Source organism: Poecile atricapillus, chromosome 4 (genome assembly GCF_030490865.1).
Source record: "Poecile atricapillus isolate bPoeAtr1 chromosome 4, bPoeAtr1.hap1, whole genome shotgun sequence".
In the NCBI taxonomy this organism is placed as follows: domain Eukaryota; kingdom Metazoa; phylum Chordata; class Aves; order Passeriformes; family Paridae; genus Poecile; species Poecile atricapillus.
Window position 1 is genome coordinate 53,893,758 of NC_081252.1, and position 26,369 is coordinate 53,920,126.

Genomic DNA, 26,369 nt, shown 5'->3' on the forward strand with positions numbered 1-26,369 from the left:
GGACAAGCAAATTCTTTGTCATATTCATACCAAGAACAGACAGGCTTATCAGCTGGCAAGTCAAATAGTATTACTTATTTGGCCTTTCCTACCTACCTGTATTTTCAAAACCTTTCAGGAATTTAAATGCAACAAGGGCTCTGTTCTGTCAGAGTTTGACTGAAATTGGCAAGTAGGCAGAAATGTTATTAGGGAAGAACTGACTAAACCACAAGCAAATAAGCCACATAAAAAAACCTGCCTGGCAAACTTACAGACTCACAAGCTGCCTATCTTTTGCTTCTGAGTATGAACAACTGCCTTAGACTGGGTGGCTACGTATCGCCCAAGCCTAGGATTTATAAACAAAGTAGATCAGAAATCAACACAAAAGCTGGCTGATTGTTCAAATACAGCTCTGAGCTCTTACCCTTCCCTGGTTGTGTAAAACTGAAATGAGCTTAAGGATAGAGGCAAGAATGGCAGAAATCTGATCAATTCTTAAAGCTTTAAATCACTGAAGTACTTGCAGAGTTAACTCTTCAGCTATCCTAAACAGCATACCGCTCCCATCTTAGTTACCTTACCCCTGGTTTTAAAGGAACCCCTAAATGTTTCCTGCTCTGCACAGAGAGCAAGAACTAGACACTCCCAGGGGCACAAGATACATTACTGAAGTAATATGCTCAAAAAAGGGAAAAATCTTGAATCTAGATTGCTAAAGTGTCAGAAGGAGAAAGCATAATTGATAAAAAAACATTAATTATTTGCTTAGCATGTGTTTTTTTCCATTCTCTCGTATCAACTCTAGCCATTTCTTAAGAGAAATACAAAGCTATGTGTTGTACTATTGCATGTAGATCTCAGATTAAGATGCAATCATTTATCTATCGCTCTTCTTCATTAGTTCAAAGTTCTAAAAATTATTTACTTAACTTCCAATATTTGTAAAAAATATTTTTCATTCATTGAGCTTTTAAACTGTCAAACAACAGTAATGTTCAAATATTCACTAAAACTATCACTTAATCTGATTTAAGTACAATTGTCCTTGAGTTGAACCATCAGACAATTTCTTATGCAAAGGTGCAACTTAAATTTGTATTTATTAATTACAAAAACTATCAGGAAGTGAGAGGAGGTACAAATTGAAGTTATTTTACTTATCATTTGATCTGCCCACATGCTTATAAACTCATAGACTAATTCTAGTTAATTACTTTGATTTCCTTGAAAAATACTTCCAAGTTTAAAATGCTAAGGTGCTTGGTGAAGATCTTACCAAGACATACCAACTTATGATAACATACTGAAATGCCCTACCACTTTAATGCTGTCATTATAGTTTGAATGCAAAAGCTTGTGATTACATTTACATTCAAAAATATAATTTCCCACACTGCATGTAAAAGAGCAAGATTTAAACTTTGATTTTCTCTTTGGCAAGGATGAAGTGATCATTTAATATTCAAAAGTATTTATTTTCAGAATATTAGAATACATTTTATCTATCTACCAGACAAATATACATGGATCTAATGAATTACCAACATATAATGCTTCACAGCAAATGTCAGGCTAATAGCTTATTTGTGCAAAAGTCAACACATAACATCTACTCTGCTAACAAGTAAGAACTTGCTTGCAAATAATCCAACCATCAAAACCACTGATAAAAATCTCATTTTTCTATGAACTTCTACATCTCCTCTCCACATACACATACACAGCAACTGTAAACTTTTAACTAATTTGCTAATTCAGCCATATGACTATTTGTATTCCTTACAGTTCAGGTTAGTAAACCCCTATGGACTTGAGTCTTGTCTTACCATGAGTATGCATCATATGACACAGACAGGTGCTGTGAATATTTAATCCATTTTAAGGTATACTTTAGCCTGATTTTGACAAGTTGGGTTGGTTCTGAGATTGAGGCTACACTAAGTCCCAGAATGGTATGAACTTCTTTTATTTGTAATGAATGATACTACTTCCAGCCAAATCATTTCAAATCTGTTCTAGACAGATCATATCATCATTGCCCTTTATTAAGTTCTTTCCAAGAGAGTCAATACAATTATAAAAAAAAAATTATTTGCTATTTGACAGAAGCATCAGCTAAGGCAGTGAGACAAGCCTATCCACACACATTTTGAAATAAATTAAGGCAGCATTCAGTCTACCTTAAATTTCACTGTTTTACCAAAACATCCTGTACAATTTTGTAAACAGTCTTCCATTCACTCTGAAAATCTGATGGATGCTCTTGGAAGAACCCAAGCTACCACGCAAAACTTTTTCTTTTATGTATATACTGTTGTTAAGGAAGAAGTCAGGATTTTTAACATCAGTTGTACTTAGAACTGGTAGAAGAGGTAATTAATTGGCAAAGTATTCCTCTGAACAGATTGAAATCAATAATCAACTTTACAGAAATTTGTCCTCTGGAAAAGTGCCAGCAAAGTCTGTAAGACATAATTAAAAATCAGCAGCCCTGCTCAATGATTAGTCTACCTTGCAATAAGATGGGAATAAAGATATATAGTATGGTGATCAACCTTTTCAGTTCCTTCTCTTTGTAGTACATTTGTTTCAAATCCCTTTCAATTTTCATTCCCAGTGTAGAAAGGATGCAGGTCTGCACAAATTCTGACAGCCTGGAGGAGGTTGGCTATTTTAGTAGGTGGAGCTATCACATTTTGAACTACTGCAAAGTCGTGAAAACACAAAACCTGTTCACAAAGTAATTTCTGAGGAACCTTAGCAGGTCTAATAATTTTTAAAGCTCAAGAAAGGGTTGGTATCATCTATGGTGGTAGATACCAATAAGAATATTTATGATGGAAAAAATGTGACTGACCATGACAAGAATAGGGAGAAAGACCACTTCTCTTCTGTATTTATATCACATGAGTAAATTCTAAAGGAATTTATCAACATTTCAAAGCGGAGAGATCTCACAGTTAAGAAAGCAGATTTTTTTTACTTTAGTAAAACCTAGTATTTCTAAATTAATTAGATTGCTTTTGTCACCCTTAGCACTTATTTTTCAGCAGTATTTTACTTTATAGAGAGTTCAGATAAAGCTAGATTCTTGCATGTATTCATGCTTTCAGCATTCTTTTATCCTTTTCCTTTGTGCAAATGTCAAAGCTATTCCCTTTGAAAATTACTTTTGCTTGGAACAGTCTTACTCCTTTCCTGTTAAAAAAATGAAATTAAGTGAAACCCAGTCAGTATTACTGGAGTGATGAAATTTGATTGTGCATTTAGTGGGCCTTTGTTCATAAGAATTTCTATAAAGAAGTATTTTCTCTAACAGACTCAGTATAAATTTTCCTGTTTTTCCTATAATGATTAAAAGATACAAAGGCTTCTCATGCATTTTGAAAAGATCAAAATTGAACTTTACAATAATGCTGACAGTCTCCTATAAGGCATGCTTTGATAAAGAGAACCAGTGCTGAAATCGCATAAAATTGGTTCAAACACTAGCATGCAAAGCCCACATGAACAAAGCCATTGCTGCTTATGCACACTTGCCAGAAAGAAGCTCTTACAAGATGTAGTATATAAGACAAAAGAAAGGATGAAGTTTCAGGTGTAAGGAAGACTATGTACCCTTATGGGCTAAAATCACATTTCTTGTAGCATAATTTACTGTTAGAACTGAGTAAATACAATGCTTACCTATAACACCAGAATCATCTCTAGTTGTTCAAAGAATCAAGTGGTTCCATTTGTCCTCCTCTTTCCAAAGAATTGAGGTAGCAGAAAAAATCTAGAGGCAGAAAAATAACAGTTCAAGCAAGTAAGAGCCACCCACTTGAGGGGAGAAACAAAGGAATAATCTCAAAAGCAGACTCCTGACTCTGTTCAGATAGAAGAAATTCTTTCAATTTGTTTTGTGATTCTTACACTTACTGATAGGAAGATGCTAAAAATGTGTCACTGCACAACTGTCACCCTTATTCCTTCCACAACTTCAAGTTACATAACCATCAACAGAGACTCACAAAAAAGAGGGAAAATTAATATGAAATGTGAATATGTAAACTCTAATGAAACACTAGTTTCCAAAGACAGTACCTCTTGAAAAAAAAAACAAACAGTCCACTGTCACCCTTATCTTCAATTCCTTCTCTGAAGGGAAAAGCACCTAAGCTGAGCACTGCTGACAAAGAGTAACACTGACTGCGTTGATGAATAAAGACAAACACCACCACTAAACACGCTTCCCTAAAAGGAGCAGTTCTATAAAAATTCACACTTACAGTGGTTCTCAACCCTTACCTATGCACAGGCCACTAAAAATTTTCTTACCGAAGTTAGACTTTACTCAAAAAATCTAGCCTGCTGAAATAGTATGTATCTCCTTCTGGCTTGGCACCAAACAAATTACTATATGCACTTTGAAGTGAAAGAAAGTAGCCTTATATGATACTTGCATGCATATGATACCTAATATGTAACCTCTCATGGTCTGATCCTTCTTACTAGCTCCATTAACCTTGCAGGTCTCTGAAGGGTAATACCACCCCTTCTTGCATCTAGAGCGCATCACCTCATCCCTCCCATATGACTGTTTTTAAGGCTATGCAGCCAAACAATACATGTGGTCAGCATTGCCTTGCTGGTAACTTTGAATGAAAGATTCAGTTCTTATGACAAAAGGTAAGCAGTGGATAGTCAGGTTTGTAACTTCTTCACTTTTCTACTTGGCAAGACTGCTGCAAGGAAAAGCAATTTAATTGCTATGGAAAGAGGAAATTGTAAGAATTTTGTAAGGGAAATGTAAAATCATACTATAATTTCCTAAGACCTGTAGAAATTTTCATCACTGGGTCATGTTATGTCTGATTAGGTAATCACCTTTACTATATATTGAAACACTGAATGTATCAACAAAGCCACAAGACATAAAAATAAGCAAACAATAATCTTTATAAAAGCACAGTAGATACAAAAGTCTAGACAGTTGAAACAAGTCCACCAATATGAATTGTCACTGCTAACAACAGCTTGCACTTACTGTTTGACCATAATGGTCTAATGGAAGATTTTCTTTATCTTTACTTCCATTCTTTTCTATTTTAAATTAGCAGTTATTACATTTCTGTGAAACACAACGTTAGCCTACTGCCATGGTGTACACATGCTGCCTTTGGTAGTGGACCTGCCCGTGCAGAGGACATGACTGAGGGATGGATGGTTCAATGAAGTTGACAAATGGCAGAGGAAAACACTATTTGACTTAGATTAGGGCTATTTATTATTATTATTTTGTTTTTATCTTAGTATTGTTCAGCAAGGGGAAAATGGGAAAAACAGAAAACGGGAATACAATCTGCCCTATCAGGAATGCACCTATGAAGTGCAGGAACAAGGCACTTTTATTTTTTTTTTTCTTTTTAAATATTAATCCACATATGCCCCTGGAAATTCCCAGGCAAAAAGACTTTTATGATAAATGATCAGACTATTTCTGGCAAAATTGACGAACTGCTCGTGAAGATACCTCGTGTTACCTGTTTTTAAAAAGGATGCACCCATCCAGTACATAGAGTTTGTCTAGATAGAAAAGCTAACATTACCATGAATTCAAATGTTTATTCCTGTTCATGCTCGTAGAAGACCTGAGCAATACTTTTTTTCTCCAAAAGATGACTGTATTTGGAATTTAGCTCATGTAATTTCATAATCAACTTTTAAGTAAGAGAAAGGAACAAAGCCAAGCCTTCCCTTTCTACAGTTCTGCCATTATTGCCCAAACAGCCGACCAGGAGCCTCGAGGGCTTCAGATGGGCTGCCCCCCTGCTCAGGAAGCTCAACCAGTCCGCGCTCAAAGCTCTAAGGCACAAAAACGCTTTAAGGAAAAACATAAACCAGTAATGTATATAATCAGCAGCTGTTTGATGTTCAACATTTAGACTTCTTTTTGTTCCCCGTGTAATGACGCCGCTCCCCATGTAGTGAGTTGGCAGTCAGTCGCTGTTCTAATCTGTTCGACCAGTCTCAAATAAAAAAAAAAAAAAATGTTTTCCATTACTTCATACTGTGATGGTGGAGGTTACGAGACATGGGGTTAAGTCCCCGAGAGCTGTGTCAGTGCACTTCTACCAGGTCTCCGCTCTGATCGCTTTGAACCGAGCCGGCCACGGGAGCTGCCCGTCTCGGCGGGACCGGACCCCGCGCGGTCTCCCGCCCCGCCGCCCCCGCTCCGCCCCGCTCGCGCGAGCGCCGGCACTGCCCCGCCGAGAGCCGCGGCTCCCGCCGGGCCCCGCTCAGCCCGGGCGCCCCGCACCGGCCCCGCCGGGCGGCGGCCGCAGCCCCTCTCCACAGCCGGCCGGCAGGAGGGAGCACGGTGGCGGTGAGGGCGAACCCGCCCCCACCCCTCGCAGACGCCGGCCCTCGCCCTCCTCCTCCCTCTCGGTTTCTCCTCCCCCTCCCGGCAGCCGCGGCCCCCTCCCCTCGCTGCCGAGCCCCCACAGCCCTTCTCACCTCTCACGGTCCAGGAAGGGGGCGCGGCTCGGAGGGGGCGGAGAAAGAAAAAAATCGCAAGGAAGGCCCTCGCACCCTCTCCCGTCCCCTCCCGCGCCCTCTCTTCCCGCCCCGCCCGGCGGCCGCCAGCGCTCTCGCTCCGCCGGGAGCCGCGGGCCCTGGGCGCTCCCGCCCGCCACTGTCGCGTCCCCGCGGCCCCGCTGCGGCTCCTCCCTGCGCTCGGGCGGCCCGGGGGGGGGGGCGGGGGCACGCGGGACCCCGCCCCCTTCCCGCGGGACACGCCCCCTGCCCGGGGCGGGAGCGGCGCGTGGCCGCGCGCGGCGGGGCGGGGCCGCTCCCCTCAGCTTGGGGCAGGGGAAGCGGTAGTGTTCGGTTCGTCGTGTCCCTGAGTGTCTTTGTCTTTCTTCCAAAAGCACAAAGGCAAATATTTCCGTAGCTGCTCGCTGCCCCGTTTAAGAGAAATAAATCTGTGGTAATACACACCACAGCCTCTCAGGACCCTCTGCTCGATGTTGAGGCAGCCGGTCCTAACTGCCTCGTGCAAATACGCGGTCTTTCCTGCCCTCGTCACTCAATGCCTTACCAGTGACCGCTGGATCCAGAAGTTGAATAATTTTCCAAATTAATAGGCTGTGTGACAGCTAGATGCACCTCCAACTGCTCAAACTGATTTAGGGTGCAGGAGGCCACTGCTGAGGCATGGCGGTGCGGGTTTGATGCATAATGAGATATACAGCGCTTGCCATGCCTCGCTCTGCACGGAAACACGGCCTGGCTACGCGCTTCGCCTGTCTGACAGTTCTCATCCCGGCTGGCGTTAAATGACTGAGCCGGTTTTAACTAAACTTGACAGAACGATGGGAGTTTCAAAGATGCTAGTTGTTCCAGCTGTGTAAAAATTACTGGCTAGGTGGAAGGAAGATTATCCCAAAGAAAGACAGCTCATGTTTTCCAGGTTGCTGTGTGGCCAGGCCACACACAAAGGTAGCAGTGTCTAAAGCTTATGGTGTCCTGGAGGGATGTGCAGACAGATCATACATGGGCACTCTGAACTCAGAAAAAAACCCTAAAATCTGCTATCACAATAGCCTTAAAATAGATACACCCCATCAGCTTACTGCAGACTTCTTGGAAGCCACCTTCTGTAGAATCTGATGTACAGCATATGCCAGAGGTTAATACTATATCAGCCTGAGCTTGGGTGGAATCCTACAGGGCAATATCTATTCTGACCTTGGGCGCTACCATCAGTGGTGATAGTCTGTATCAGAAAGTGACAGATACATATAGTACTTGAAAAGTCCTCCTGCTGCTTTCCAGTATTTTCTCCATTTCTTCTGGGCAGATAGGATGGGTGAACACCATACAACACTGAAAACAGGAAAATACAAATAACTGATATGGAAGACACTTAAGGGGGAATACAAATTAGCAAAAACAAAGTAGAGCTAAATTACTAATGGATTACATATAAGACATAATGTTTTCCTTTTAAACTCATACCTATGATTTTTTTTTGTATCCTATTGCTTCTATTATACCATACTGTCAAAAAAATCAGAGTTCATTTTGGTTTGATTTGATTGCATGAAAGTGATACATTTAAAATATCATATTAATAAATTTATATTCACTGCAGCTTCATTCAAACTCTTTCTATAAAATAAATACTGTATTTGCTTCCATTTGCCTTGCTCATCTTCTGAGATAACTAGATGACAAGAAGAGCATTTTGAGTTTGTAGGGCACTTCTTATTTTAATTTCAACAGTAGTACTTCATTTGGGTAGTGCTCAATATTTAATAGCTTGTGGGAAAAACAACTTCAGAAGACATCTTTCTGAATTAATGTAATCCTTTATACTGTATTACTCTATATTTGAGTCAAGTTTGTTTTTACATATGCATTATTTACAGTGTTTTTATTCAGAACATTTCAGAAATGTTCTTGCAGTCTCATCTATAAGAAAAATTTATCGAATATCATGGTGGTTGTCAAAATCAAATATTTCACTTTTAACTGGAAAGTTTAGCTGAAAAATTGTGACTATGATGAATAGAAATAGCAATGGCTCTATCCAGTCTTCTTGAACAGTAAAATAGATATAGAAATAGAATAGTAAAATGCAAACTGAAGACACTTGACAGATTGGCAACACATCTGTCATCTTTTAAGAACACAGCAGCAATGATAATATGAACAACTCGTCCTCAGTTCATTGTACGTAGTATATCACTGATTACCAGATCAAAAAGTTTAGATTGTAATGATCAAATCAATAGTCTATTAAAGTCTGAAAGGTTGTCTATTACATAACATTATCATCCACCTAGCCCCATGCAAAAGTATATAAATAAAACAATAAAATCCCCCTAACTGACTCGTGGTTCTGAGTCATATTTGTAATGAAGGTCTGACTCATTTTTTAAAAATCTTCTTGGCCAAATGAGAGCAAAATTCCTTCACAAAGATAATTGATTTACTGTTTAGCAGGTATATGAAAGTGGTTATTAAGGGGTTCTTAAAGCAAAGCTAACACAAACATACAAAATAGTTGCTTTTTTTTTTTTTTTTATTGTCATTGTGGTACCTGAATTTTATCTTGAGCATATTTGAATGAATCATCCTCATCTATGCCCATGTAAGAACAGAATGTGGGTTTCTGCAAGTTAATGTAGTGAGAAGTAAAAAGGTAAGTCATTATAAGAAAAGGAAATGAATAGATGTTATTTTGCATAATGTCTGCACTAAGTTAAAAGCTAAACCAGGAAGGAAGTTACCATCACTGTGCTAGATGGGAGTGCTTCAGTGACATGTGCTTGCTTTTGAGAAAACCAGTACTCTTCAGATTAGCACTAGGAATAATTACCGTGTTTATTTTGTGTTTACCCGAATTTTTCAAAATCCATGAAGGTGAGTGATCAGCTTTTAAAATAACCCTTTATTTCTTCTGAAGTCTGCAATTGAAGTGTTGCCATGTGGTTTCTTAAAAGCAATGGTTAGGATGCTGCACATGTGGAATTTGCACAGGATATAGACTATTTTTGTTAGATTTTTAACCAACAGAATTAATTATATGCAGTAATTTGAAGTGAGTTTGTAATTAATTTACATACACTGCAAAATTTTTGGTAACTATTTCCATGTAGCAGCATTTTTACTGCCTTCATCATGAAGAAAGTAGTTAAAGTGCTTATGTTCTTTTATAGCAGGTGCTCATGTCTTCAAAAACAACTTTTTAGAAGTTTTTATACTTAAATGCTGTAAAATTTTCTATAATTACTATCTGGTAATGAGATGCTGGCTGTGAAAAATATATGAAGTGGTAATCTGACAAAAAGTAGAGCAGAATAGATGTAACTGAGTAAAGCAAATCTTGTAGCATAAATGCCAAATACTTTGTGATCCTAAAGGCTGATACTGGATTTAGGATAAATGCAAGCTATGCATGTGTGCAAGTTACTCATTCAGTGCTTTTTTTTAAAGTCTATGAGTAAATTGATTTTAAAATAGTTTTGTCACATCCATTCCTAAGAAAGCTTTGTATTTGTATTATGTTATATTAAAAAGCACCTCTTTGACAAAGAGGGTATCCTCAGGCATAATAACATAATTTCTTTATGAAGCATATAATTTTCTGAAAAAAATTACTATCAAAATATCCAGATTAAGTTACTTATATTTTTTTTATTAACCATGAAGAATGGACACATCAGTAATTAGAATATAATGTATAGATTCTTATAGTTTATAAATGAACAAACTTGGTAAACTGTCATAAGTTTTGAATATCGTAACATTTATAATTCAGTTTAAGCTGTTGGAATAGTTAATATTTTACCTCCTTGCAGAAGTGAACAAAGTATTTGTAGCACAGATTACGCAAATAAATATTTACAGGACTATTATCAGAAGAAAACATTAACCTTAGTGTCAAACATCAAAGAGTAATTACATTCTCCCATAACAGTTTTTCTAGATTGCTCTTATTGGCCATGCTTTAGGCTGCAATAGTGTGATCACTGCAATTCTCTCTTAGTCACAGCATGCCTAAAATAAGATTGTGAAGTATATGTGCAGAGCAGAATTATAGTTGGAGCAGCACAGATTTATATTTGGAAAATTAGACTTTTTGCTGCATTTGGAATGTTTCAAAAACTAAATTACTATATAACAGCCTGTGTAATGATGTCTGAATTACATTAGAAAGTAAATATGTTGAACAATTTATTCAAAATCTCTAAGGATTTTGGGTCTCTGGTTGATCAAAAACCTTCTGTTAAAAACCAGTTTTATTTCAGATTTTGTGACAAACCTAAAATGTACAGAAATTTTTGTAAATGTTTCAAATTTCTGGTTACACCATGAGGCTTCAGCAGACAGAATTGTTGGAAATCTTTGAGATGTGAAATATAATCACTGGCTCTTCCTCTGCAAGTTCCTAAATGATTGTCAGAAAGCTCCTAATTCCTGAATGTCTTATCCCAGGGGAAGTTCCAGCATTTACTTTCATTCTGGAGAGGGAATAAAAATGGAAATTTCTCATTATACAAAAATCTAGGGGGAAATCAATTTGCAGAAAAAAAAGACTTTAAATTTTTTTTAGAAGAATACAGTTCAGCATTACCAGAAATGAAATGTTTCTTTTCTATTTGTAGAGTAACCCACTTGTTTGGTTACGAGTCATTGAACCTTTAAATTACACTGATTTAGAGTAGGAGGTTATCCTTTCGGGGTCTGATGCTTTCAATCCCAGTCCTATCCCTTGGGTCCTGCTACTTTATGGAGTGTATCTCCTTTAATCTATCAGCTGTGTATTCCCCAACTTGTACTGTAGGTCTTGTATCTGTAGAAGGACTACAGCTTCCATAAGGAAGTGATAAAAAATGCAATATACAATATACTGTATACACTGCTGCTCTGACTTCAAATAGAATACTGCAGATCAAATGAAAATGAGTCAAGCCTATGCAAAGTGAAATATTTGTGATATGCTTAATGGGAAGCAAGGTTTTCACTAATTTTCATCTTCCCTGTGAATAACTTCATTTTAATGCATTTAGGTTTTATATGAAAAACCACCCTGTAAATAGAGGTTTTAAAGAATAATTTAATAATCACAGAACTTCTTAACATTAAGCATATGGTTGCAGGTCTTTGAATATAAAACAGTTTCCTAGAGTTACTTTGCATGGTTTCATCTCAGCAATCCTTTTTTACTATTCAGGCTGCCTATGTTCAGATTTCACAAAACCGCTTCCACATTTCTAGAGTGATGTTTACATTTCATATCAATGAGCTTTTTCTTACCTGTGTGTTTTAAATTTCAATTTATTGTGTTTTATTTCTGTCTGTTTATGACTCTCTGATGTAGTGTTAATAAAGGGATGATAATTGACTTTGACATTGGAGCTTGGATTTTATTTCTGTATCCTGTCTGGAATCTCTTACTGAACATTTTCTGAGGCCAGCCTGCTGCTCTGTGAGCACAGGTGGGCTGTCGAAGCCATCAGAGTGCAGCTGAGCACTGGAGCAACTAAAGATTGTACTTTGCTCTCTATACATAGGGATTTAAGATCACATTGCCCCGGTTGCTCATAATGGGAGGTAGGTAAAAAATTTTCTCTGTGTAGAGATCCAAGGGTACTACTAGAATTGGAAACATAGCTATAAAACTATAGGTTAGTGCTGCATCAGCTCTGGGAAGTGGTTATTCATAAATACATATTTCATGTTGGGGTCACACAAATTTTTTTATTCTTGATTTTTTTGCATGCTGGAAAAGTAATTCAAAGTTAGTACAAGTATAAATTTGCATGGTAAAGCTCTACTGTAATGTGTAAGACAAACCACACTTATTTATAACTATGTGGTTTTTGCTGCTTGCCTTACCAGAAGTGCATTAATGTACTCTAGCTACAGTACTTTGATAATGAAATTTGACTGTGAATACTAAACCCAAAGGTCATAATTAAAATCCAGTGTTTGTTGACTGAATATAAGAGAATGTGAAGGGTGTGGCTGGAGGATTCAGCAGCATTTCTGTGTATTTTCACTCTGTGGTTTCAATGTCATTTGGAAAGAAAGCTTTCATTCTGATTATAGGTACTTTACAACATAATTGCATTGGAGTGTTGCAACTGCACTGTTCCAGGGCAGACTTCCCTCTCCAAACCAGTTTTCTCTTCTTTTGAAGAAGCATGAATGTGTTTTCTCTTCTTTTGAGGAACAGTCATATTGGAGCAGCTTTGAAACGGGAAAGAGACTAGATACCATCACAAATTCCGGTTGCTATTACAAGAGTTTTAATATAATTCAGCAAATAAAATCCAGGATCTAAGTTGTGGGAAGACTCTGTGCTTTCTTTCTCTTACATATGATGCATTCAACATTATGTCATAGCTCTGAAGAAAAAAAAAGTGCATTTCATCAAAAGATGGTTGGAATATCCACTACATGATGCTTCTACGCACATACTTGTCCATGTGTCCTATATGATTGTCTGGCTAATATAGCACTCTTTCTTTTACAGCTAACACAATAATGGTGTCATGCATGGATACCTGTTCATTAAGTAACATCACTTTTCCACTTTGTACTTTTAATAATTCTTACGAAAGATCAGTGAAACAAAGAAGAGAACACCAGACTATTTTGCTGAAGGTCATTGTAAATAATTCCAGTTTCCAGAATATTCCATGTATTTGCCAGTCATCCTGGAGGGAACAACAGTCTCACTCTAAACAGACAGAGTGTGAATCTAAGACGGATGTGAATGTTGAACATCAAGGATCAGGATCAAAAGCTAAAAAAAGTAAGTAGGATAAGAGAAATACTTATTTTTGAAGTAGCTAATTGCAAAATAAAAGACAAGTTTTTATTTGGTGCTTAGAAGAAAATTATATGCTCCTGGTTCTCTATGGTCTTTGCAAATCTGTGCAATGGGGGTTTTTAGCATGGGTAGAAAATGCAGATTTTGTGTCAGATTCTCAGTGGCATTCATTCCTGACTGTCAGTGAAACATGTTGGTAGCAAGCACTTTCTAAAGTACTTAATTTATTCCTAAGGAGTTGTACCTTCTGACAACTTTTCAAGCTGAATTTGCTTTTTAATGTCATTGTGGAACTCTACATGTAGATTGCTGGCATTATGAAGATAGGTTGTGAGCAAGTATCTGAAGAACTGATTCAGTAGTTAACTATTCTGATGGCAACTATGTAAGAAATAACCATTTCTGTGTTTGTAGTCTACATTATCAAACTCTGTATAATATCAGAAATGGCCTTACAAGTTTTATAGAAAGCAGCACTGACTAAGGAAAGGCACAGCAATACAGAGGAGAGTTAGCAATACCCACATCTTTTCAGAGCAGTAGCAGCACGTTCCTTCTGCACCATATACACTTCAAATATCTGCAAATCTTTGGGGAAGAGGATACCTCTTTCTAACATTGTCAACAACAATAGGCCAAGTCCTGAATATGAGAAATTCAGTTATTTTCCAACAGCATAATTTCCTTATTAGAAAATAGCTGTATTAACAGGTATGAAAAAGAAAAAGTTATATAGGGACTCAGTTATACATGTACAACTAACACTTTTGACAGCGTCTCACCTGTTTCTTGTAAACATAGCACAAGTCTCACAGCTTGTGTGGTTTGAAGCAAAGCAAGGGCCTCCTGCAACTGATAGCAGATAGACAATGTGCACACTTCAAATCTCTATCATCATACAGCTTCTGCCTGGGTTCTATCCTTCTCATAGCCTGATTTTTGCCTGTTGCCTTTGACAACTGACAACAAAAACTACAACAAAAAAAAGGGTGATAGCAAAGCATAAAAGGGTTATACTTTTCAGGAAAAGGTTATACTTTGCTCTTCAGATCTGTTCAGAGTAACTTTACACAGTACACATTTATCCATCTTTTTCATAGTCAGTGATGTAGAAACCTGTATGTTTTTGCAAATGAGACAGAGAATTCACTGGTTTTTTTGAGAAAAGCTTCTTGGTCTACCACTTGAATAACGGTTTTGTTTTAATTTCTATTTCCAAAAGCAAAAGGCTCGTTTGAAGTGAAAACAGAAAATGTTACTTATTTTTATAAATATTTTAATTTCACTACAGTTTCCAAGAAAGAAGTGGAGCATAATACGAACTACATGGTGGAAATCCACATTAACAATTCTATAGCTGGAGGACGAAATGCAGCTGACGAACAACTAAATCATTCTTGTCTCTTGGCAATGGTGGAAGAACAAAATGACTGTATAAATATTTCACTGCAACTGAAGTCTTATATGGAATGTAAGTTAAAAGGAGAGTTAGAATGGAAATCAAAGTAGAAATAATATAATCTTGCAAAAAACCTCATGTAGGTAGTTCTCTGCTTCCAGCAACCATTTGAAAATATTCAAATATTTCACAAGAAGAGAGTAAAATTTTGAACATCCCTTATTAAAAAACAATCCATAGTAGATAACTGATGATTTTGATAATGATTTAAAGCAGGTTTATCTGTGCCCTTTTTTTTTCTAGAAGAAATACAGAAAAGTAAAAATATGTACATTTGGTTTTTGCTTAGCAGCAACAAACTCACACATTGCATGTGACAAAACTTGGAAATATAATTTTTCCTTTCCTGATAATGGCATAACTCTGTTGTCTTGGATGTAAATTTATAAGTCCCTGTTAACTACAGTAGTAAAAGAACCAAGAGGTAGGTTTGACCATTCTAATGTACTGCAATAGCCTCACTATAGTATGCTTAAAAGATAAATTTTCAGCTGAACTAAGCTTAGTTTTCCCAGAGGAGAGCCTTCAGCTTTTTATATTTCTCTTTGTGCTGCAAGAGTTTTTTGTCTGATTGCCTGACCATGGTCAGGGCTTCCATTCTGTCTATATGCAACACTTATCCTTTGGAAATTGCTGAATTATTGCATTCATTTGATTTTGCATGGCAAATGTATTTTATGTTGTACCTTTGCTGGAAAAAAAAAAATATTTTTTAGAGTTGGATTAATATATGTTAAATAAATCCAGGGAAAATCCTAGAGAAGAAAGGGCAGTTTAGGATTGTTTTGGGTTTTTGTTTGTTTGGGATTTTTTAAAATAAGTGTGTCTAGCCATGAGAGGAACATAATTTGTAACGTGCCCTGCTAACTTGGGTCAATACTGTGAGCTAACCACCCTTTGCTAATACTAATTTTCTTGGGTAGTAGTAATCTCATATTAGCAATGAAAATTAACAATAGGTCTTTTTTTCCCACTTTAATTCAAAACAGCTAAAGAGGTGCTCAGGGCTTTTATTAAGACTGATAATCATGTCTTTACAAGCCAGTACAAGATGGGGTAGAGTGCTCTGTTTAAAAAAGCCTAGATTACTGTATAAAAGTTATTTTTAGTTCTAAATTAGGAGGAATGAGCTATGGGGTTGCTGGCATTTGCCTCATGCATTCTTGATGGAGAGGATACAAGGGAAGTTAGAGTAAGTCTTATTATACTGTTCTAAGTCAGGGAAGGGGAAACAGTGGTTTGGCTACAGTCTGTAATTTGTTTTTTTATGACTCATAGTAACATAGCTGTTTTTAAAAACAGTTATTTGACAGTGCTAAGGTATACATTAACATGCAGCTGCCAAAGAAGTTTGAAAGGCCATTCAAACAACCAGAGGGGAAAGTTCTCCACATCATTTCTTTGTTGTATATAGTCCTAACTTGTACTAGTTATTGAACGAAATCCCTGTGGAATGTGGGTGCATTTCTGCAGCAGCTGTTGTCCAAAAGAGCAGCCTACCTCCTGCATCCAGTCCCATGTGATTCTCCCTCAAGGCGGCTTTAGTTAAAGGAATTCCCCAGAGGGCTCCTGTTGGCAGCATTTCCCCACTTTTTTATAAGAAAATTTATATATGTAGAATCTTGCCTTCTCTCATATGTGAAGATGGACCAGGAGGTTAAGAATGCCAGTACAGACCAATGGACAATGGACCGTTTTCTTCCATGGTCTTTCTAGACAGAGGGGACATGTATTACCCTTGTTCTACCTTAAATATAAATGTTGATCTTTGGAGCATTTTCATTGGCTGAGTTGAAAAGTTTTCATTCACTTAGTCATCTCTATTTCAGCCATGGGGAGACATATAGACATATATATATAGATATAGATATTAAATTACAGGCAAAAATTAAGCTAAATTCTAGACAGAAAACCTAACATCAAAAAACAGAGAAGGCTGAAAGAAAAAGGCATAATCTCGTCTTTTTTTTTTTGTTTGTTTTGTTTTGATCTGTGGGGATAGGCACAATCCAAAAACCTACCAATGGAGTCTTCTGCTTTTCTCTGCTGCCAGTGATTTGCTGCTTAATTTTGTCTCTTGTACATTTTATGGTCAGATCCGACGTGTATGGTGAAGATCACTTGGCTCACTATGATTCCAGTAGTTTTTGTATTTACTGTTTCGATCGTCATCTACAAAATAGTCCAAGAAAATAAACAGAACTGTAAGTAACGAAAAGTTAATCTGCATTAATTTAAATTTCTATGCAAGTAAAAATATATTAATTTATAATAACGAAACCGTTGCTTATTACTGTATCTCAGACACTGATATTTTGATTGTCAAATGGTAAAAGCTTCTTAGAGACTGACTGAAGTACTCAGATAATTGATAGCATCACCTCTTTGGTGGATGCAAAAACTGTGGATGAAAATCCAAGCTTGTTGATGGCAAATTAAATTTTTGATAGATAATTGGTGGCTTAATGATATGAACTTCTGGTTTCACACTGATTTCAGTAGATGAAACAATTACTTAATTACTTACAATTACTCACAATTGCTTAAACTTTGTGGAAGGTTTTAACCAGAAATGCCAATGATCAGTAGAAGTGAATTGAAATACACTTTTCTTCCTGAAGATGATTTATTTAGGTGACAGTCAGGAGAAATTACAGAATGGATATAAGGAGATATAAACTCATCTCTCTGTCTTAAATACTAGCTATTCAAATTCTTTGGTGATGTAGTCTCATGCAGGGCGACCAAGGTGTGCCTTGATAAACCCAGAGCTGAATTAAGCCCAGATAATATCTCATCTCTTTGCTATTATTTCAGCAAACAAAACATTGCTGTGCTTTCTGAACCATCACTATTGACTATTCCAAGTCATTAGAACTTTGCTATGAGAGAACTTGCCATTAGTTCAGAGACAGAAACAATTGCTTCTATAATATTCCTTCAGCCAAGACAGGCTCTTCTCTTGGGATACTGGCTGAAATCAGATTTACAGTATTTTCTCTATCAATAGACAATGATAAAACAGGAATAACATTTTAGGAGTACCCTGAGCTTGAGACCTTTGACCAATCAAAGTAAAGTCCTCTGCACAAAAACAGTGCTGAAAATTGACTGCTTGACAGATGCTGGTCCTTGTTTCTCTTCCCAAGTCAAAAGTAGGTGGTACCAGGAGCACATTACCTTCCATCACTGTGAAAAGAATATTGCTTAAGCTGCTACCTGAGGGAATAACTCTTAGGTGGTTTTCACAGCAGTTTCCAGGGATATTCTGCTTGTGTCAGCCCTGAGTGGGCAGAGCACCTCCAGACAATTGGCATTTAGTTACTATTCCCAGGCAGATGTCCATTCCCCCCGTAGTTCAGAGGTGCTAAAAGGAGCAGCACCCTGGTCACAGGGATAGCAAAACAAATAATAAGCCATATCCATTCCTCTGATCATCCTTACTGTATGCACAGGTAATTTCTTAATGAAGGAGCAATAGAAGTCTAGCTTTAATCATAACTGACCAGGGGGAAGAGTAGTGCCCACACACAAAATGTTTCTGTGATTTTTTTGCATATTGTAAATATTTTATGCATATATTTTTAATGAATAAGCAAAATAATTGCTTGAGATGTCAAGTTTGTACCTTCCCTGCCCCAATGAAAGGAACTCCTTACCAGATTATGTTGCTTAAAATACATGATATTTTACTTATTGCTAGAACAAATTTCTGAGACCTATTTCATGTATACAAAACCCCACAAAGTGTAAATTAGGACTTTATGAATGGGATATTAAGTGCTTTAATTTAAAGGACTTTTATTTGTAATTTCAAAATTACTTATAAATGTCATGTCTCTGATTTTCTATTGTCATAACATTATATTTTTAATGTAGAACTTTAAGTAGTGATGATTAATGATTTAGTACCTTTATTCTTAAAGGTACCACTGTTTTATTAAATTCAAGTTTTCAGAATCATCATGAACACAAATAGGGAGGAAAAGATGCCCTTTTGAGGCTTCTAATTACTTACTAGCTTCAAGGATACATTTTCTGCTAATTGAGGAAAAGTGGGTTTATGAGTTAAATTTATAAGATAAAACATTATAACCAACATCATTATGTCACTGATAAAAAGACAAGCGCATAAGAAATAAAACTTAAGCTTTATGTGTATATATTAAGATGCCACCTTTCATTGCAAGTCTATACACTAATTTTTTTCAGTGGTGCTCAATAGAGCAGAGCATCACTATGTTCCTAAAACAGCTGTTATTAATTTTTCCAGCCATCATTCAGTTAGTAGTTTTTCTCTTCATTTCTGAGCACCACTGAAAGCAGTAAAGACATGTGGAATTATTAATTTCCTCTTGAGACCTTGCAAGATGTTCTGCTAGGTAGAGTCTGAGATTCTCTGAATCATTAAGCTATTTTCATGAGTGCATAAAATAAAATATCCAAATAAACTTGGTGGAGGTTACAATTGATTAATTACAAAGGCCCTAAACTAGAAATTGTTTTGCCTTTTCACATCCACTCTTGCCTCATGAACACTTCCAGATCTTCCTTTGACATTAACTGTTACAGTAAATGCATGGGGCTTCAGCGTTTTAGATCTTCACTGGCTATTCATAAAAAAATTCATGACCTAAATAATTTTAACTTAATGAATTTTTTACTGTTCTCGAAGGAAGAAGATAAAAATAAATTCTGTTACATAGAATTGGAGTGAGCCTGTTGCCAGAAGCTGGCTGAGCCCTGGACCACAGTCAGTGCTGAACAGGGCTAACCACAACATCTGCACAACCATCCACAATAAACCCACTGAGAGTGGTGCCTTGAGAAGGCTGACCTAGAACAGAGGCTAGACAGAGTTAAGAATAAAGCAGGTATTTACTGAAAGGCCTTAAAGGATACACCTTGGGCAGTGCAAGAGCCTGGCCAGGGCTACACCCAAGATGGACCTAAAAATAGGCACAAAGTGGTCATGAGGTCTCACATTTTTATAAGTTTTGGTCCATCTGCACATCAGGGTTAATTGTCTAATCACTGTTTCAGGTTATGAAGTCCCATCCTCCTTGTTTTCTCTCTTCAGTCCACTGTTGTTTATGCTTTTGGGTCTGAAACTTGTAACGCCTGTCCTTGATATCAAGCTAGAAAAGGAATTGTTTTGTCTACCTACCCTGTGAAGAGAGCTCACTAACAGTTAATATGAAGCTCAAAGCTAGTCAGCACAGAATATGAAAAATATGAAAGCTAAAAACTTAAGGCATCAAGAGCACAGCATTTAGAGAGCAGCAGAAGGATGAAAAGATGGAGAGTTTATGAACTGGGTACTGAGGAGCAGCTAGAGCTGCCCAATCCAGCTCTAGCTTTGTCAGTGGTGTGGAGCTTGCTCTCAGACTGTGCTTTCCAAGATAAACACCCCACACTAGCAAGGAATCTGTCAGTTTCCTAGGATGCCAGTACACTCCATCCTTGCTACTCCGCTGTCAGCAGTGAGAGTCCAAACCTATACTGGAACATGTACTTTTCTTGATATCCTTCCAAAATTTGTTCAAGGTACACAGTCTAGAAAAAGGCAAGGAATAATTTGAAAGGGACAAACCTGAATGAAATTTCTAGAAAATTTCCTTCAGGAAAATACGAATCATCTGGCCCTTGGTTTTCCTCATCACCTTAGTCCAACACTTTCCTGAGTTTTTGAACACTTTCCAAGGTGTTCAACAGTTTCATAATAAGGGGTTTACAAGCTTTCCTTCTAATCAGGGTTGATGCTGACACATTTTGTTTAAAGCAGATTATAAACAGAGAGTAGCAACATCAATGTCTACTGTTCTGAGAAGAAAGGGTTCCAGGCATGCAAGAAGAACTGTATCTGCTACTAAAATTCACCCTTTTCCTGGTAAGTAATATAAAACAAAATTTAACAAATCTTGAGGCATGAGGAAGTCAAGAAAGATCTTTTAAGATTTTCCTCCCAAGAGATGCTTCGGGTTTGTTTCAGAGTTACCTTGGTCCTACAGAGTTACCTTGGCCAGATTCAATCTGGTTTATGTTAAGGAAACACTTTTTTATTATAAAGAAATAAGTATGACAATAAAACAATATGAAGACTTATATCATGTGGGAATGCTTCTCCCTGTCTTCCCAGTGTGTTGCATTAATGACTTAGAATTTTTTAATTTTTGGTCACGCTGTGTGCCAGTTTTGAGGTTTGGCAGCTGAATGCTTTGTGTGTGTACGAAAAGTATACAGAGGTGTACACATGTATATGTATGCTCTATATGTTTGTAACTCTTGATGAAATTTGCTACCAAAGCTTGGAATGAATGACTGTAGCAGGACTCAATAAATGGTTTTGCTGGCCCTTCATAGCCTATTTCTAGAATCAAATTCCCACAAAATGCAATTTTTGAGTTTCAGATAAAAAATTGTGGCCTTTGACAAGTGTAGTATGTTTAGCACAGATAAATTAAATGGTGTGGCTAAACTCAATGTTTGGATTCTAGAAAACTGGATTTGGCAACAAATATCTGTGTGAGGGAAAATTAACTGTTGTTGCTTGAGTGTTACTGACATTGTTCAAAGAGTGAAATGCTTTAATAAATTTCATGGATTCCGGTTTTGTGAAGGGAGCTATATCTTTAAAAAAATTAACAGAAACATACAGAATAGTAGCTCTGAATGGCAAACTAAACTCCCTTCAAGACAAGAAAAATACAAAGCCAGCAAATGAAAAAAATGGTTTTAAATCTGACTAGGCTTAAGTACTTCACTTTTTGTCCTGTAAATTCTTCGGGATTAAGAAGAGACTCAATAATTTATGTCTGCAACTCAGTATTTCATGGCATTTCAATTTTACCTAGAAGAGAGTGAATAGCTTCTTGTCTGTCTGAACTCCCCTGTGAGTAAAATTTATGCTTCTTGCTCTTAAAGCACTGGCTATCTCTGAGATATATTTATGAGCTCGTTATTTTCATTCTGTAAGAAAGGAATTACTTTTCTGACATCTATTGTCTTGACTAGCTTCACTAATATCATATCTGTTTTATCACATGTTCAGAACGACATTTTTAATGTTGTATGTCTAAGGCATTCTTGATGAGGGTGTCTTATGGAAATTCAAATCTGGTTTTACTAGATTTTACTGAAGATAATAGGAATCCCTTATTGGTCTGTCATTCTCACTTTTAAGTGCCTCCTCACTACAACTGATCCATGTAACCCAGAAAGATGCTTAGTTGCATGAACTGCTATAATGGGATTTGTTTTAATATAGAATTCCTTGGTTTCAAAGACCATAATTTCAGTCAATACAATCAATTTCACAGTTTATACCAATATAATTTAAAATGGAATCAAATGCATGTGAAGAGTTTATTCTTTCCATAGTTGCTAAGCTTAGCATTTGCTACCATGATAATGGATTATAAATAGCTACAGATGACTTTGTTGACAGCCCTTGACAATATTTTCCCTATAATTAGAGCATAGCTTGCAATCTTGAAAAAAAAACATTGAGATCCACTGAAGACAATACAATTGCCCTGGAAACACAGTAATGAGTACTTGAGAGGATGTGACAGTGTGTCATATAGATGAAAAGATGTATAGGTACTACTAAAAGGTTCTTTGAAGTTAAGAAATTATATTCTTATTATAAGAATAGAAGAAGGAAGAGGGAAGCCTATACTTTGAGAATGGGAGTGAATTCTTAGGAAGCTTCCTAAGCTTCTTAGGAAGCTCAGTAAATTACTAGCTTAATGTCACTGTGGTCCTATAAAAGAGTAATTTACAGCATGGATTTTAGTTTTGTGAAACTGTTAGTGGCTTTATATCCATGAATCACTGTCATCAAGTCCAGTGACTGGAGGATAGGGGGGAAAATGTATATAATGTTCTCTAGGGAAAGATTAAATTTACAACCTTCCAAATTCACAGTACTGCAAAGGATTAAGCACATATAGTGAGGGGAGGGGAGCTTTATAGCATTCTGGTCATAAGTGATGACTAAACATTGTCTGGGCTGTTAGGCTGAAAAAAAAAATGCACTAGATCATGGGATGTACAAAGCACATTTTCTGGACTTGGGAGCTGGTCCTGCCATTGCATTTATATATAATAACTGTCCCTTGAATGGTATGAACTGGCAAAAAAGAGTTGCCCTTAAATGCATCCACAAGTCAAGGGAAAGAAGAGAGGGTACTCTTTTTTTAGTGCAAGAAATAAGTATTCTTTAAGTGGCTAATCTGTATTTCCAGACACAGAGCATTTTCATCAAATAGAACTTAATAGTAAGAACACATGGAAAATAACCCATTGAAGCCACTTCCTTGCTTTTCCTTGCTCTGTTTACTACAGAGAAACTTTGTCAGATTCCCACATAAGAGAATTTTATTGCAAGAATTTCTTTGAAGAGCTTTCTTAAATTGTAGAGGCAGCAGAAGAGGTTTTAGAACAGCTTAATAAATTAATAAAGGCAATTAGAAGGACTATAATGTATTCCCCACAGAGTTTTAAAAGAACTAAGATACAAACTGCTGAATTGTCATTTGCAGCTTACTGCTTAAATCAGTCTCCAATGCAGATAAAGAGAACAAAGTTATACTTACCCTGCTGTTATTCCTCTTGCTTAGCCCATTTTCCCTAAACCACTTTGGTACCTCTTCCATTACTAGTAACTGACTAAGTGAAGTTATTCTCATGTAGCTGTATCCTAAAAAAAGGATGATCCCGGGCACATGGCACAAAATTACTTGTTAGGAGCAGGCCAGTATGTGTGAACTGTAGGCTACATTATTTAAAAAAAAATAAAATAAGCCATAGAGGAATGAGTTTGCATAAATCAGGGCATTTAATACCTAAACTGCCTAGTAGGGTCTGGAAGATTCATTAATATATTAGTTATACTTAAGTGGGAATTTATATTACCAGAATCTTGTCACTATAAATTCTCATTTAGACTTTCTTTTCCTATAGTAAGAATGTCATTCCTTGTTTATTTTTATTGTATTTTGAACATGTGGCATAAGATGTGATTGAAAAAACGGCTTGCTCTCATTTCTGTGCTAGAATTGACCAACGCAGACAGGGAGTCATACTGTTAAAATAATCATGTTATTACTCTACTATCTTTGTGGGCAGCCTTACTTCAAGCATAATACCTTGTTCTACATTGCTCAAACAGTATACTCATTTTCAGTGATACTCCATTGCCTCATAGAGTTTGGCTCATTACATTTTAGGACACAAATACAAGATTCCTTGACTCACTTGTTTGGCTCACAGTAATACAAAGTTAATTCTGATGGATGGTAATTTTATAACTCATCCTGAAAGAAGAACATTGCAGGTTCATAGTGACAACCAAGATTCAGAGAGTAAAACCTCAGGCTTCCTGGCCTACAGTTGTTTCCCAGACTGCTTAGGTTTTGTGACATTCATGGCATTTGATATAAGTGGGCTTGACAGCTGTAATTTTGACAGAAGAAACAACAAGACAAATTCCCTCTCATTTGAATTCCTGTATTGTTTTCTGTGCTATCCAATTAAAATAATAGTTCCTTTCTTACAAGATTAGAAGAAATAGGGGAAATTCTGCCATCTCTCTGATGTGTTGCCACACCTTCAGGTTAGTTGACACGTTGGAAATAGAAGCAAATGCTGGCTCAGTAGTCGGGGCTGACATCCCAGTGAGTTCAGACTTACTCCTCCTTGTATTCTGCAATACATTTTTTTTAGCAAAGAGAACAGGCAAGACACATCTACAGTAGCAAATAGATGCAAAGCCAAGAAAAGAGAAATTTGTTAAATCTTGGCTAACTGAAACATCATCTTTTTTGTGGTCCCTCTTAGTTGCTGACATAGCTGAATGACTATCCCTCTGCAACTCACATGAATAATGCTGGAAAAAGCAAAGTTTCTCATAGTATTCAATATTTAACACAGACTTAAAAGTTTCTGAAATGCAACATATCCAAGAAAATTGTCAAGTCTTATTACCTTGGAGCTTTTAAAACCTTTTATTTCAGATAAAAATAAGGATGAAATCTATAGGATGCAAGTAACTTTAGGGAGCTTTTTATAGCCCCTGTATGCTTTCCATAGAGCACTGACACACAAAGGACCTTTTCTCTACTCAGTTTGCATGCAGACACTGAAGGGGATATCAGCCTATATTCCCATTCTCCCCAGACTCATCCTGAGCAAGATCCATTGTTATTTTTTTAAAACTACCCCAGTCTTATTTTGACTTTGCTTTTTATATTCAGCTGCTTGAGTGCCAAGGTCCAAACCCTACTTTTTAATTGCATTTGTAAAGAGAGAAACCCAAATGATGTAGTCAGTGGAGAATGAACATAGCTAGATATAAGTGGCACAGTTTATCCTCTTGCTGTCAGCTCAGTAGAAACCCATTTGTAGGTTTACAGAAGTAATGGATAGTCAGGGACAGGATGGACCTGAGTCAAAATATTATTTGTGTTCTTTGAAAAATGCACTGAATAAACAATTCTGTTTGCATTTGCCTGACAGTGCTGTCTCTGCAATTTCTTATCTGTATTCCACTGAGATACTGTATCAGGATCTGTGTGCTAAAGGCATAACCTCACCCCATCCTGCTTCTGAGGTGTATGCTATCATCTTGTTGACAACTGGCTACCCAGTAGCTCTGTGTGTTTGACAAGTGAGCTGAGGCCACACCTTGTGTACCTGTGGCAATCTGTGCAGCCCTTGTGTGAAAACGAGTTCACACTAAATCTCCATTGTTTCTGCTTACCTGCCTGAATATAGGGGCTTGTATTTTGGGGACTCTGACATAACCTCAAATTTGCATGCCTTTGGATTTTCATTACAATTTATTCACAAATTTATTTCACACAAATTTATTTTTCTACCTTCAAGTTGCTTCCCAGGTAGACTTAAAATCAGCACATTGTAGTCCTACTAGTATAAAGAGGAAGTTAAATACAAAACATGGTTAGTACTTTCAGTACAGTCCATCTGTCTTGTGTTCAGATAGGTCTCAATTATTTTCAAACTTGCATATGCAAATCCAACAGTCTGCAGATATATTTGCTGTTAATAATATGGTTAAAAAATATTTTAACTTTCAGTAGTAAAAACCAGCAAACAACAGATTCCACTTCCTGCACAGACCACAGAGATACTGCCTGTAATTCCTGAACAAGAGCATTGTCATGTGGATCAGCTGTAGAAGGTAAGTAAACATTTTTCAACTCTGATTATTCAGGTTTGCCTCATATATTTAGAATAAATAGTGTGGATATCTGCACAAAATAAATTATTACTTCTAGCCAAGTATATGAGATGAAAAACTGGATAATGTGTTTTGTGAGAGCTGGGTGGCATGAAGAGAGAATCAATTTTATTTCTGCTATCAAAAGTGATGTATAATCATATGTGTTAGCCCGTGTGTCCCTGCAGACCTTGGTGTAAATTCTGACACCTTTTTTCTGGTGTAAAATATTGTATCCTAGACTTCAGCATTGTGCTGACATTTGTTTCTGACAAGGGCAGAGGAAAAAAGCAATTTGCAAATGATCTCTGAAGAAAATTCCGTATTTGAAATAAACAGCTTCTTTATGA

General features: G+C 37.0%; 2 protein-coding genes across 3 annotated transcripts in view; one reads left to right on the top strand and one right to left on the bottom strand.

Moving 5' to 3' along the window:
* The window catches only part of KLHL5 (kelch like family member 5), a 50,213-nt gene extending 43,517 nt beyond the window's left edge, over positions 1–6,696 (bottom strand). For both annotated transcript variants that reach the window (XM_058837137.1, XM_058837135.1), the window contains exons 1-2: positions 6,484–6,696; positions 3,673–3,763 (exon numbers count right to left, since the gene is read on the bottom strand). The gene's annotated coding sequence lies outside the window, so the exon portion shown is untranslated. The remainder of the gene's footprint in view (positions 1–3,672; positions 3,764–6,483) is intronic.
* A 6,330-nt stretch (positions 6,697–13,026) lies between these two features.
* TMEM156 (transmembrane protein 156) lies at positions 13,027–25,977 on the top strand. The gene is made up of 5 exons (XM_058837149.1): positions 13,027–13,297; positions 14,538–14,786; positions 16,871–16,978; positions 20,560–20,664; positions 25,877–25,977. The coding sequence occupies exons 1-5, from the start codon at positions 13,027–13,029 to the stop codon at positions 25,975–25,977; spliced, it is 834 nt and encodes a 277-aa protein (XP_058693132.1).
* Positions 25,978–26,369: the final 392 nt, after the last annotated feature.